Source organism: Papaver somniferum, chromosome 10, assembly GCF_003573695.1.
Source record: "Papaver somniferum cultivar HN1 chromosome 10, ASM357369v1, whole genome shotgun sequence".
NCBI classification, from domain to species: Eukaryota; Viridiplantae; Streptophyta; class Magnoliopsida; order Ranunculales; family Papaveraceae; genus Papaver; species Papaver somniferum.
The window spans coordinates 74,216,308-74,231,729 of NC_039367.1; the positions used below are offsets into that span (position 1 = coordinate 74,216,308).

A 15,422-nucleotide genomic window follows, 5' to 3' on the forward strand; every position below is an offset into this window, starting at 1 on the left:
GTGAAACATCTGAGCGATGAACTAATCAGCAAGCGACGTCATGACTAACGCTGGTGCTCTAATGACCAACTAGCGATATTAAGACCATATAGCGATGGCCATTCTGTCGCTCACTGGAAACTCCATCGTGTACACCTATATGGTATGCTTGACACATTGGCACATATATTTGTCACTTCCACATATCCATAATGACAAATTCTAGTGTTTGACATGTGCATGGGTATAGGCCTAACGATGCAATGGAGTCATGGGACTGCCTCCTTGTGGATAGGATAAGATCTTTTCTTTTTCTCGTCTCTGTCTTTCAACTTAAACACCTTCGGTGCATAGACACCGCCCGCAGAAACTCGCCTTTGGGCTGCTCCACCTATAAGGCCGGGGGCTACCCGCGATTGAGCTTATCCGGGTTTTGCCCGAAGAAAAACACTCACCTACTCCCTTTGTATCCCACTCCCACATAACCATAACCAGGGATCTAGAGGTTCTGATCATTTTTCTTCTTCTACTTCTGAAATCGATCACCGTCATTCACTAATGGAGACTTCGTCTGAAGTACAACAAGAGAACAAGAAAGCATCTATAATTGATGGTAAAGCCATAGCTCAAACCATACATTCTGAAATCGCTGCTGAGGTTAAACTTCTTACTGAGAAATATGGCAAGGTATTTACATACATACAATTCACCTCCTCTCTCTAAATTTTGTTGATCTATAATTGTCACTTCTTTTTTTTAATCAACCTTAACTTATTATTGAAGTCAATTTGATTCCCAAAAATACTTATTCGTTGAATTTGATGATTTCTTTTGAATTTTGAACTCAGGCTCCTGGACTTGCTGTAGTTATAGTAGGTAGTAGGAAAGATTCTCAGACCTATGTGAATATGAAAAGAAAGGCTTGTGCTGAAGTTGGGATTAAGTCATTTAATGTTGATCTTCCTGAACAAAGTTCCGAAGCTGAAGTCATTGCTAAAGTTCACGAGTTAAATGCTAATCCTGACGTCCATGGTTAGTCCTAACTTGCTCTATGCTATTGAACTGAATTAGTTGCTTGGCGTGTTTGTCACCCGGATATCAAACGCCCTTTGTCTTCCCTTGAAGACGCTTGTGCAAGGTTGGGTCTATCCAAGATTCAACTTTTTTTTATGTCAATATGTCTAGTTTGTAATTGATTTTAGGGTGGAATCCTCAGATTCATTATAATGAATGTTGAATTACCTGATGGCGAACATGGAGGGAAAGTGAATTTCTGGAACATCGGTACCAAATAGGTCTCGGTTAGCTGTACATTCTTACCAATGTTGAATTACTTTCTAACAATTTTTTGGATCTGGTATATTGATCAGGACGAAAAGGATAGGTATTTCCATTCTTTATACCCATATATCATGACAATGATCATCATTGCCTCCTTTAAACCAATCTTTTCTGGTATTAACTGAGAACTTTTAGTTTATAGAATAAAGAGGGAAGGAAGATTGTTTATTGCAAACTGCGAACCTATGGTTTGCTAAGTGTCAAACTTAGGTCATAGGATATTATTCAGCATCAAATGATGATTGGTGTTCTTTTAATATTCTGGTTGACTGATCATTAATCCGATTTTCTTTTACTTGTTTTTTGTTTGGATGGTACGGCTATCACGTTTTCTTAATTTAGTTGTACGTTTGCTTGCTTACAAACTGTGGTTTATGCTTTTGGTAGGAATACTGGTACAACTCCCCTTGCCTAGCCATATAGGTGAAGAAAACGTGTTGAGTGAGGTCAGTATCGAGAAGGACGTAGATGGATTTCATCCTTTGAATATTGGTAAACTTGCAATGAAAGGCAGAGAACCCCTATTTCAGCCTTGCACCCCAAAGGTATTATTATACTTTTTTTCTTACCTTTGATGCTTGTTTTTCGGAGACAGTTGTTTCAAGAAACAATTTGTCTTACTGAAAGAAAGTAAAAATTATGTCAACAATTTTTTTTTCAGTCTGAACTTGTGCAAAGACTTTTTAGGCCTTCGGCTAGTGTTTTGTTTTGAAAAATGTTGTGCTTTTGTACAGGGATGCCTTGAACTATTAAGTCGTAGTGGTATAAGTGTGAAGGGCAAGAGGGCAGTTGTTGTTGGTAGAAGTAATATAGTTGGTTTACCTGTTTCATTGCTTCTTCTGAAAGCTGATGCTACTGTTACTATCGTTCACTCACGTACCAGTGCTGCTGATTCTGAAAGCATCATCTGTGAAGCAGACATTGTGATTGCTGCCGCCGGACAAGCAAATATGGTATGAGAGATTCATTTCATGTTTCATTGCTTCTTCAGTTCTAGTATTTAGATTAGATGGTTAAGCTTACATGAAGTTGAGTTTCATCCCATTGCTGTATGCCACTGAAATTTTACATCCTTAATCTGGTCTATAGTCTGTAAATTGAGATGTAACATGTAATAAGCCAAAATATCCTTGTTAAGTTTGAAGTTTAAGCCTGTTGCCGGGGGAACCCCTTAGAAGCAAGGAGGGAAGAAGGTTGTTACCACTGTATAATATGGGGGCTGTTACTGTTATTTCTATTCGTAATGGTTGTTTTAACATTTTTCTTTGAGGAAGACTATATTTGTCATGAAATAGAAGTTTTTTTTTATAGAACTGTTATAATAGAAATGATCTGGAAACTACAGCTAGTCTTACATATTCTATAGTAGAAGTGTGTATTATGCAGTTGTTTTACTTACTTTTTTTTTTTTTTTTTTTTTTTTTTTTTTTTTTTTTTAAGTTCAAGTAAGTAGCATCCTGCCTAAAATCTCAACGTCACATTATAAAGCAAATACAAACCATCTGTATGACTTGCAAAATTTGAATGTAGTGTTTTATTAATCTACCAGTTCTTTTGAATTCCTTGACTTGAACCATAACTAGTACATTGGTCATTTTTCAGATTAAGGGTGATTGGATTAAACCCGGTGCTGCTGTTATTGATGTTGGGACAAATGCTGTGGATGACCCAAGTAGAAAGTCAGGTTACAGGCTAGTGGGGGACGTGGACTTTAAACAGGTATCTAAGGTAGCGGGATGGATAACTCCAGTTCCTGGAGGTGTGGGCCCAATGACTGTTGCGATGCTACTCAGGAACACCTTGGATGGTGCCAAGCGTACAATGTCTCAGTAAACTCTCTATCTGTGCTCCTCCTTGAACAAAAATCCCATAAAACTTCTGGTATAGAATAAGATAGTTCTGGCCTTTCTTATTTGATTTGGTTTAGACTCTGTAAGAAGTTCGATGGTTTTCAACTTTTCATATTGAATTCAATAGTCCAATAATATCTGCTGAAGGTGAGTGTTATAACTGAAAGTATATGATTGAAATGGATCACTGGCTGACAGAAATGCGAAGAACCACAAACCCATGCTGCAGCTTAATATTGAATTGAACCAATTCTTTTCTGTCTGAAAGCGTCTAAGCAGATTAGTAGCTGCAGACTCTTAGAATATGAGGTAGGTTTAGTTGGAGAGCTTCAAAGACATTTTGTATGGTGTCTGAAAGTCTTTCCATTTTTCTTTGTTAATCATGTAAACGGAATCTAACTTATCAAATAGTTTTCTCCTACAATAATCTTTTTTATATGAGCTGTGCGCTCCTAGTTAGCTCACTCACTCACGCCCTGCAGAAAAGCAGATAACAGAGGAGCACCACTGTAATTACCAACTCGTTCTCTATTATATCTGAAGTTTCGGTTTTCACCTGGAAGCTGGAATCATGTTTACCAAGCGCACCACATTCATTATCGTAATTTTAGGTGCGAGTTCCATTCAGAAAATTATGATATTTTCTTCTAGTTTAAGGTTTGAGGTTGAGTCAGAGTTTGTAACTCCTATCAACTGAAGTTTGATTGGCTCATCCCTGAAGTTATATCATTCGATCACTTGCCTTAGTTCATATAGTTGTTCATCTTTTACCTAGCAGGCTGCGCATATGATTAACAAATCCGTCTACCAATGATGAGACAGCGTCGTACAGCGGCGAAGTCCGAAAAACAAACCAGAAAAATATCTCGTCTATGAATGGCCAGCGAACACAACAGCAGCGAAGAAGGCCGATGACTGATGTGGCAATGCATCATAGAAGAGCATGTTGTCTATTCCCAACGTGTCAAAGTAAGAGAAGACCAATGTGGCAATGTGCTAGTGACCCTCCTATTAAGCTTACCATGGCCATGTGATCTAAGATTTTTATATTCCATTTTTCTTAAACAAAACCAAAAATAGTAAGTTAAGTACTGAAAATTAATGTTGGACAGTTGGAGTTTGACAAATTCTGAGAATCATCTACACTAATAATGGCGCCTTCTTCTGAAAAGCAGCAGCAAGAGAAGAAAGCATGTATTATTGATGGCAAAGCTATAGCTCAAACAATACGCTCTGAAATTTCTACTGAAGTTAAGCTTCTATCTGAGAAATATGGCATGGTATATATATAACACATAATTCATCTTTTTTCTCTCTTTTCATGCTGAAATTTCATTTGGTTTTTGACTTTAGATCCATAATGGGTGTTCATATTAGAATGTTTGGATATCTTGGTTCAAGTTAGATTACTTAAGGAGTCTTTTGCATTTTTTCAACCTTACCTAGTTACAATTCCTTTATTTTGCACATAATTCAAATCATGCATTTCAGTTCCAAAGGAACAATTTGCTAAAGTCAATTTGCCGATCTCTGCTATACTTTTGAGCTTCGAATTATAGTATGTTCTCAATATTTGTTGATATTTGATTTTGTTATTATCAGGTTCCTGGACTTGCTGTTGTTCTAGTAGGTTCTAGGAAAGATTCTCAAAGCTATGTGAATTTGAAAAGAAAAGCTTGTGTTGAAGTTGGGATTAAGTCATTCAATGTTGATATTCCCGAACAAGTTTCTGAAGCTGAATTGATCGCCAAAGTCCACGAGTTAAATGCTAATCCTGATGTCCATGGTTAGTCCCAAGGATTTCCTCTATGCTATAAAAGTTCTTTCATGCATATTTTGTTCATATACAGTACAATTAGAACTTTAAAGTTTGCATATAAGCTCAGTAGTTGTATTTGGATCTCCATTGTTTTGTTTCACACCCCCTCTTATAATTCTGATTTGTTTCCGCATATTGCACTTTTCAGTGTATGCACCATAGAAACCAATTATTGTTTACTACTTTATTTTTATCATTGGATGCCACAGCTATCTATTTTCCTTGATTTTGTTTCCGTCTGTTTTGATAAAGACTGTTGCTTATACTTTGGGCAGGGATACTAGTACAACTTCCCTTGCCAAGCCATATAGTTGAAGAAAATGTGATGAATGAAATCAGTATCGAGAAGGACGTAGATGGGCTTCATCCTATGAACATTGGTAAACTTGCCATGAAAGGCAGAGATCCCCTGTTTCAGCCCTGTGGCCCAAAGGTATTACACTTTGTATTCCTACTTATTTTATGTTGTTGTCCTTTCCGGGGACAATTGCTTAAAGCTTACTACTTGTCTTACTGAAAGAATGTAAACACCGTGTTAATCTGATTCTTTATTTAGATTTTTGGCTAGTGTTCTTTTGAAAGCTGTTATTCTTTTTACAGGCATGCCTTGAACTTCTAAGTCGGAGTGGTATAAGTGTGAAGGGAAAGAGGCAGTTGTTATTGGGAGAAGCAATATAGTTGGTCTACCTGTGTCATTGCTTCTTCTGAAAGCTGATGCTACTGTGACTATCGTTCACTCTCATACACCTGGCCTTGAAAGCATCATCCGTGAAGCAGACATTGTGATTTCTGCAGCTGGGAAAGCGCATTTGGTATGTGGGGATTTGGCTACAAAATTCATGGTTCTTCATTTGCTATAGTACTAGATGGCCAGGCTTCCAGGAAGTTGGTTTTTAGTCTATATTCGGTAGAATGCAACATTTATTCACATCTTATATCAGACGTGTGTATGGCTTATGTTGTGTTGTTACTTCTTCTAAGTGAAAGAGTAGATGAGAACAAAACCTACAATATCGGCATGGCATACAGCAAACACAAACCGTCAGTACTTACATGAGTGTTTCCTTCTATTTGTTCTTTGGAGTTCATTGACTTGATCTGTAACTCGTGTAGTGCTTATTTTCCAGATTAAGGGTGATTGGATTAAACCCGGTGCTGCTGTTATCGACGTCGGGACAAATGCTGTGGCTGATCCAAGTCATAGGACAGGTTACAGGCCAGTGGGCGATGTGGACTTTGACCAGGTATGTGAGGTGGCTGGATGGGTAACTCCAGTTCCGGGAGGTGTCGGCCCAATGACTATTGCAATGTTACTGAGGAATACCTTCGATGGTGCCAAGCGTAAAATGGAGCAGTAAACCCCATATGTGCTGCACTTGAATTTGATGTTGCATATATCGAACAATAATCTTGTATGACTGACTTTTTGTATTGCGTAATTTTCTCACAAGAAGCAAGTCTGTAAACTTCAGTATAGGATAATCTAGCCTATTTCTTATTTTATTTTTTTGTTGCAAACCCACTTCATATATTACTTAAGATATTTTCAGATTGATCATCCCTGATTTCCTGGATAAACATTTCTGGGATGTTACAATGTTATTTAAAACAAGTTCTGTCAGTTCTAGACTTGTTCGCAATTACACGCGCATCATTGTTTGCAGATCTTTTAACATGGTTTACATTAAAGCAAGAAAGAGAATTAAGCAGATGCCTTATTTCTTCTACAATCCTTTAATTCATCCAGTGGACAGAAGAGGTGGCATGCTTGACCGAGTTAATTACATTTAAACAGTCACTTTCAAAAGTTATTTTGTGCAAGCTTTTTCCAAGCTTTTTCCACTGGCCCAATATACAGCTTCCTTCAAGGCCAGACATTCAGCTTGCTCTGGATCAATTCCTCCATGGAAGAAGCTGCCTCTGATGCCCTCACAGTTGCCTGTTGAATCACGTAAGATCAAACCAACACCAAAGTTAGAAATATTATAATCAAAAGAAGCATCTAAATTTATTCCAAGTTCATCTTCCATCGGAGGAGACCAAACTTAGTTATACTGAACCATCGAATTAGTATGCTCTTCTGAACATTGCATCACCATGGTCTTAATGGAATATATTGTAGAATATACATTTTGGGTTTTATTTTCAAATAGTTTAAGACACCGGTTTTTCCAAAGAAACCTGGAAGTTATCATCACAGTTAAAACCCAACCATTCCAGCTCTGAGCATTAGAAGTACTAGAATTAGAAAACCAGCTTGCAATCCAGTCAGTAACATCTATCTGTTGTTCTTGTAAGGTAGCAACATTCACATTCATATTGAGCCAAACTGACCTTGAGTAATCACAGTTTATAAGTAAGCGATTTAATGTTTCTCCAGCTTGTAACCATCTAAGGCAAATAGTTTCAATTCATTTTTGTATCTATGTAGCGTTACTCTAGTAGGCACTATTTTGTGGAGGCACTTCCAAATAAATAATTTAACTTTGTGAGGAGCTTTCATTTTCCACATTTGTTTCCAAACAGATTTTGAAAACTCGATGTTTCTGCGATTAGTAACCTGAGTTTTCCTAACCAAATGTTGATTTAACAGAGAATTCACCCGATCTGTTTGGTTCCCAAATAAGTTTATCACTACCATATTGAACTAGATGCATTTTGAGAATTAAGTCAGTTGTTTCTCTTGGAAATAAATCCTGCACAAGATGGGCATTCCATCTTTTTGGATTTTGGAGCATAAGATCAGAAACATAAACTATTCTAGTCGGCTCTGAAAAATTATCATTTGGAGTGGGAGGAACATCTAAACCTCTAACCCATTTGTCATACCAAACTAACACTTTTGTTCCACACGTGACATCCCATCTATGAAACTTCCTAACATTTTGAAGACCTAATTCAAGTCCTTTTCAGATCCATGAAGAATTATAATGAGGATCTTGAAGATGGAGAAAGTTACAGTAAGGAGAATACTTATCCTTCACAATTTTAGTCCAAGGCTTATCCTCTTCTGTACATAATCTCCATGCTAGCTTTGTAATTAGTGAATTGTTAAATAACTCTAAGTTTCTAAAAGCCAACCCCCCTTCTTTTTTAGAAAAAAAAAGAGACCCCCAAGCTATAAGATTTAGTCCTTTATTATTTTTACGTCCCTACCAAAATCTTCTCTGAATCGAGTCAAGCTCACAAATAATATTTTTTGGAAGCTTAAAATTGCTCATGTAATGAGCTGGAATCGAATTCAGAACTGATTTAATTAATGTTGTTCTAGCAGCTAGATTCAGCGTTTTAGAACACCAACCTTGTAGTCTATTTTCATATGAGTCTTTAATTGCACTGAAGGAATTTGTTTTGAATTTTCCTAGGAGAATAGGAAGACCCAGATACTTATATGAAGAGCAAAGCTGTTTGACTCCCAACATGTTTCGAATTGATATTTTTTTATCTGAGGAAAGATCTCCAGTAATGAAAGCCGAAGACTTCGAAAGATTAATCATCTCACCAGATAATTGGCTAAATTCCTGTAGACTATTTTTAACCTGATTTATGCTTCTAGTGTCCGCATGGAAGAATAACATATAATCATCTGCAAACAACAAATGATTAATAGTTATTGAATTTTTAGCAACATTGATTCCTTGTAGAGAGCCAAGAGCTTCAGCGTGCAATAGAGACCTGGTAAGATATTCCATTGAGATGATGAAAAGATACGGAGATAATGGATCTCCCTGCCTAAGACCACGAGTAGGAGTATAAGGCTGACATATGCTACCATTCAGACGAATCGAAACTGTTGTTTTCGTAATACATTGTTGAATGATAATACGCCACTCTTCACAAAACCCCAGGGAAAGAAACATTCTATCAATGAAGGACCATTCCACCCCGTCGAAGGCTTTCGACATATCCAATTTTAGAGCAACTAGACCTTGTTTTTTGTTAGATCTTTTCATGGAATGTAGTAGCTCATGTGCCATGATTATATTATCACTAACGTATCTTTTTGGGACATAAGCATCTTGTGTGGGGGGAATGATCTCCATCAGAGGTTTCATTCTAGCTAGTAACTAAAAGCTTTGATATTATTTTGTAGGTTATGTTACAAAGCCCAATGGGTCTATAATCATTTGGTGTTGAAGGATGATGAGTTTTCAGAATCAAACATGTAGTGGTTTGGTTTATGTGTGGAGGCATTTCTTTATGAATGAAAAATTCTTCACCATTTTACTTATATCATCTCTAACAGTAGGCCATTGTGTTTGGTAAAAACCTGCCGGAAATCCATCCGGGCCTGGTGCATTCCAGCTAGGAATACTTTTGAGCACATTATAGATTTGGTCATCAGTTGGGATAAATATCAAAGCTTCATTTTCCTCTGAAGTAATGATCAGATGAATAATATTAAAAGACTCCTCAGTAAAAACATGCTTGGTAGAGGTAGCAATAGTATCAAAATGATTAGTAAGAAGATTTTCGAGATCTTTGGAGTATGATACCATTGTCCATGAGCATCTCTAAGGGCAGAAATATGATTTCTAGATCTTCTACTATTTGCTCAAGAGTGAAAATAAGCTGTGTTATTATCTGCCTCCTTAATCCAATGCTCTCCTGATCTTTGCTACCAAAAGTCAACTTCAACTTTTTTCCAATAATCTAGCTTTTTAACAGTGAGATGAATTTCATGAGAAATATTATCACTGTAAAGCAAAGCTTGGAGATTAGATAAAAGTTGTTGAAGCCGCTGTATATGAAAATTAATTCTACCAAAATGTTGTGTATTCCATTTAGAAAGGGTCCTTCTAGTTTTGGAAAGCTTTTGTGTGATGTTTTCATTCTCTAAAGAGGAATCCCAAGTATCCGAAATGAGATATGAGCAATTTGGATCGCTAAGCCAACATTTATAGAATTTCCACATATTTTTGGGCTTGATAATATTGGTCTCTGTAATGAGCAGCATGGGACAATGATCTGAGCCAAAAAAGGAAGATGAGGAACCTTAGAGTCAGGTTAATCTCTAATCCAATGAGAGTTTTGAAGAGCCATATCTATTCTAGCTCGTCTGTAACCTTTACCATTGTTCCTATTTGACCATGTATGATGAGTATCAGAGTAACCGATGTCCATTAAGCCGACACTGTTAATAATGTTACAAACCCAATTATCTAGAGAATTTCTGTTTGTAGAGGCATCCAGACTAGACAAATGAACATTAAGATCTCATATGACAATCCATGGTTGAAAAACTGAGATCCTTAAGGATTTCCCATTGTTGTTTTTCATCTCATAATGAGTTGAACCATAGACAGATGAAAGAAGCCACTCTTTCTTTGAAGCATTAGATGAAATGATTAAATGAATCATGTTATCTTTCCTGCAAGCAATATCACATGGAAATCCATCTTTCCACAATAGAACTGAAAAAGCAGTGGTCTAACAACCACACCCAATATTTCGCTTAGCAATCTGTATGGACTAAGTCCAATATACTTTTAAGAGAATCAACTAGACTGTCAGACTCAATCTTAATAAAAAGTATATCAAGGAGTTATATCTCAATTTCTCGATTCAGTACTTACTCAAGCAAATAGAAATCTGCGAGTCTAATTGAATACAAGATAAATCACTTGAATGATACCAAATACGAATGTTCAAGTATCAATCAATTTCAATCAACAACCAAAGGTTGGATTTACCAATTGATCGATTCAACGCACAATCTATGATATTTCAATTATATAACAAAATACAATGCGGAAAAGAAATAACACAAACACCAGAAGTTTTGTTAACGAGGAAACCGCAAATGCAGAAAAACCCCGGGACCTAGTCCAGATTGAACAAACACTGTATTAAGCCGCTACAGACACTATCCTACTGCAAACTAACTTCGATCTGGACTGTAGTTGAACCCCAATCAATATCATACTTATCTAAGGTACAGTTGCGCTCCTTACGTCTCTAATCCCAGCAGGATACTACACACTTGATTCCCTTAGCTGATCTCACCCACAACTAAGGGTTGCTACGACCCAAAGTAGAAAACTTTAATAAACAAATCTGTATCACACAGAAAAGTCTACAAGAATAGATAAATCTGTCTCCCACAGAAATACCTACGAGTTTTGTTTCGTCTTTTGATAAATCAAGATGAACATGAACCAATTGATAACCCAGACTTATATTCCCGAAGAACAACCTAGAATTATCAATCACCTCACAATAATCTAAATCGTATGATGACGAAGCAAGATATTGTGGAATCACAAACGATGAGACGAAGATGTTTGTGACTACTTTTTATCTTGCCTATCGGAGAAATTAATCTCAAGCCAATATTATGATTGTACTCAAACACGATAGAAACAACAATATCAGATCACGCAACTACAGAGAAAATAGTTAGGTATGGCTTCACAATCCCAATGAAGTCTTCAAGTCGTTAACCTACAGGGTCTCGATAGAAACCTAAGGTTAAAGGAGAATCGATTCTAGATTATACAACTAGTATCACACAGGAGTTGTGGGGATTAGGTTCCCCAGTTGCTAGAGTTCTCCTTTATATAGTCTTCAAATCAGGGTTTGCAATCAATGCTACCTTGGTAACATAGCATTCAATATTCACCGTTAGATGAAAACCTGATTAGATTCAAGCTAATATCTTTCAACCGTTAGATCGAATCTTAGCTTGTTATACACACATGAAATGTAACTTCATTTAGGTTTGAGTAACCATACTTAAACGTGTACAAGTCGTTGGTTCAACGGTAGTTAACCATAGGTTAGCCATATGAGCACTTTCATATCAACCCTATTCTTCTTTACCACAACTAGTTCAAATGACTCAAATGAACTAGTTAGAGAGTTTTTCAATTGCTTAGATCTCATAGAAGTATACAAGACACAATCGAAACAAAAACAATTTTGATTTAATCGAATCGATTCATGAACATTATAGCCATGGTTTGCAAAGATTGCATTCCTTAAAATATAAATGTCTTAGTTCACGAATTAAAATGTTTTTAGAAAATAACATACTTAAGTACGCATCATGGTACGCAGACTTAAGTACCCGGAATAAGTTTGTTTTCAGTTCACAGACTCCAGCAGAAATTCACAGGATGTGAACTTCCAACAGTACGCGGACTTTAGTTCCGGTTATCCTGAGCAGCAAAGTATGCATACTTTAGTTCAAGGATATTGGACTTACACACATATGATTTGTCTCACAATGTTTATATCCAACCATGGTTATGTATTCTAAACTCTCATTTCAATCATTGAAACATTCTTAGAGAGCGTTATATAGTTGTTGTTCACAAACTATTTTTCGTCAAAGCGATTTTCAAGTGATTGAAACTAATATGACTTTCGTTACTAGTATATATGAACTTGGCCAAAGCGAAAGCTTACCAACACATATTTCGAGAAATAGATAAGCGAGATAAACTCAACTCGAAATAGTACATGTGTATAATCATAGTCTATATAGCAATACGATTTTTGTCTCAAGATAGGAGATAAAGTAGACTTTTGAGTGATAGATAAGTTCAAGTCTCCACATACCTTTTTGTCGATGAAGTTCCAACAGTTCCTTGAGTAGTTCTTCGTCTTTGCATGATGAACACCGTGGAATCTAGAGCTCAACTACACTTTTTATCCTAGTCCGAGACTTAGCTATTAGTAGACTAGAAATCAAGACTTATAGTTTTGGCAACTAAACTTGACAAACAATCTTGAGATAGCAACGCTTGCGAGTTCGACCGAGCAGTGCTCTAACAAGAACTAATCCTCTAGACAGCCCAATTGAACAAATAACAGTGAATTTGGATAACTATAATTTTAGGTCAGAGATTTAACCCTATTTTCTCCAATTTTTGTTTCAATTAGAAAGATGATATCTGGATTGTGATGGTGAATAATAACCCTTAGATAATCTTTAGTATCTTTGGAGGCTAATCCTTGGACATTCCAAGATAAGATCTTCATTTTATCTTGATTGAAATGTAAATGAGATGTGAATCTAGTATGTTGACTATGACTAACAATAGAGTACAAAATATTTGTAATGAAACAATAATAATTATTGGGATGAGTGAAAGAAATGAAGTGTAGATTTAGTACCTGGCCATCAGTGCTTGAAGTAGTTGCTTTGAACCGTTTGGAATAATTTTGCTATGAAATAGTCCCATGAAAGGAAGGATAAGAGTTAGGAGATGGAGGAGACCCTTCTAGGTTGACATGTGAATTTGCTGAAGATTCATCATCAGAAGTAGTAGAAATATGACTTGAAATATTATCTTCAAACTGAGAAATAAGTTCCTGTAGAGGTTTTTTATAGGCTCTAGTTGGATGAATTTAATCTGGAACTATATTATTCACATTGAAATCATCAAAAGTGACATCAAATTCTCCTAACGCAATATAGGATTTAAGAAGATCCATATTAGACCCGAATCCAGTTTCCTGACCCATATGAGGGTTTAAACCCTGCAACTGCTGCTCCACATTTATATCTGAACTGAAATCTAAAAGATCACAACTATCTAGATTATGTCTGATATGCTGATCCATGCATTTAGTGTTACTAGGCCCACCATCCTCCATTCTAATTCTCTTCCCATGTCTATGGACCACATCATGTCTCACAGTTGTGTTATTAAAATTAACCCGTAACATCTTGATTGTCACAACCAACTATAGTAGCTGGTTGAGAAGACTCCAAAGGAATATTAATCAAGTTATTGTTTGTATCTTGTTGGCTTAGAACAACTGTTTTCTTTCAAACTGCCACCGTATATTATGCTGGATTCTCATTAACTGCTATAGCATGCACGCTGGCATTCTCATTTAAAACTATCTCAGTTTCATTAATGTTACTCATTGGAAGTTGATTTCCAGTGTTTGGACCTTGAACTGAGGAAGTAATCATTACTTGTTGATTTTCCTGCTCCTGTTGTGCTTGAGGAAGATTGATATGAGAATTTTTTACTCCTCTCATATCTGTATTAGTTCATGAGGGTGGATCCAGAATTGAAGTAGAGGAAAGATAACCTCTATGCCGCTGAAGAAGAAAGTTTCTTATAGTCTCACATTGTACCTCCTTATGATCTATAGTATAACAAAATCCACATAAATTAAAAGGCTGCTTTTCATAAAACAAGTGAATCCAAACTTCTTCACCCACTGCATTCTTCATCCAAAAACCTCTACGTAGAGGATCTCGAACATCTATCAAAACTAGAGATTTTTGAACTTTGACTTTTGGTACCACATAGTCAGGCGGATCTAATTCATGTACTTCTCCCATAGCTCCAGCTATTCCTTTGACAATGTCAGGATTAGCAAATCCTGGTTGCATGTTATAAATCCTGAGTCAAAGAAGTTGTTTAGTTAAATCCTGGTTGCTCTCCTTTTTTGTTTGACTTCACTTTTTTAATGAGTTTTGATCATCCGAAGAGTCAAAAAGAACCATGTTTTAGGGCATACAAAAAAAATTCAAGGCATACTGAATAAAAACAAAAACGGGTTGGAAATAGTAAATCCAATAGCCGTTTAACCAAATATTTTTGGTAATGGAAAATTTACCCTTTCTATATTAGTGTTAATAATAATGAATAATTTTGATTAGTGATTAAGATAATTAAGTTATAAAAGTTTGTGTTGACGATAATTTCTGGGGAAGAAAAAAAAGTTGAGTTTTTTGGAGAAGAAGAAGAAGGGGGAGTGAGGAAATACTAGTATTTTTATGAGTCAAATCCAGAAGATCAATACAACGATGAGAAACTCAAAGCTATATAACAATACACAAGCATACTTCCATATTATGTTTAATTTCATTTATGTAAGTTAAAATCATCAAAAAAATGATTTTTTTTACCCAAGTTTGGCGAACCAGAGATAGGTTCGACTTGAAATCATCAGACGAACCTAACTTGTATACTACAGAAGATGGATAGTTCGGCTTACTCGAAATACAATAGTTATTGGCCGAACTTATAGTTTGTAACTTCCGACCTACTTACTAGTTAAATGTTCGGCTAATAAGAAATTTTCATTACAAGCCGAACCTTCTCCTGAGAGTTAGGTTCGGTTTTCACTCTAAATATCGTATCAGCCGAACCATATATTTTTCGAAGTTCGGCTCATATTCAAAAAATCATATCAGCCGAACATGTTACTGATTTTTCATAAAACACTTAAATTCATACACATTTAGGGGTTAGGCTTTTTATTACATATGTTTTCTATTGTGCATCCTTTTTATATAATGAATCAAACAAAAAAAGTGGAAATTACTAAAAGTGTTAAGAAAGTGAAGTCTAATGATGGAGAATACCAAGGTCCAAATTTAAATCATTAAAATCAAGGAGATCTTATCTTAAACTTCAAGAGAATGAAAATACAAACACAATTCAAAAAGAATGAGGTCATTC

The 15,422-nt window shown here is 36.0% G+C and overlaps 1 protein-coding gene and 1 pseudogene across 1 annotated transcript; both read left to right on the top strand.

Annotated features, from left to right (window-relative positions):
* The first annotated feature begins 411 nt into the window (after window positions 1–411).
* On the top strand, window positions 412–3,354 carry LOC113318127 (bifunctional protein FolD 2-like). The gene is made up of 5 exons (XM_026566254.1): window positions 412–666; window positions 828–1,011; window positions 1,708–1,865; window positions 2,055–2,273; window positions 2,923–3,354. Exons 1-5 carry the CDS (start codon window positions 538–540, stop codon window positions 3,151–3,153), a joined length of 921 nt encoding a protein of 306 aa, XP_026422039.1. The 5' UTR covers window positions 412–537; the 3' UTR covers window positions 3,154–3,354.
* A 294-nt stretch (window positions 3,355–3,648) lies between these two features.
* Window positions 3,649–6,539, top strand: LOC113318129 (annotated as a pseudogene).
* The last annotated feature ends 8,883 nt before the right edge of the window (window positions 6,540–15,422 follow it).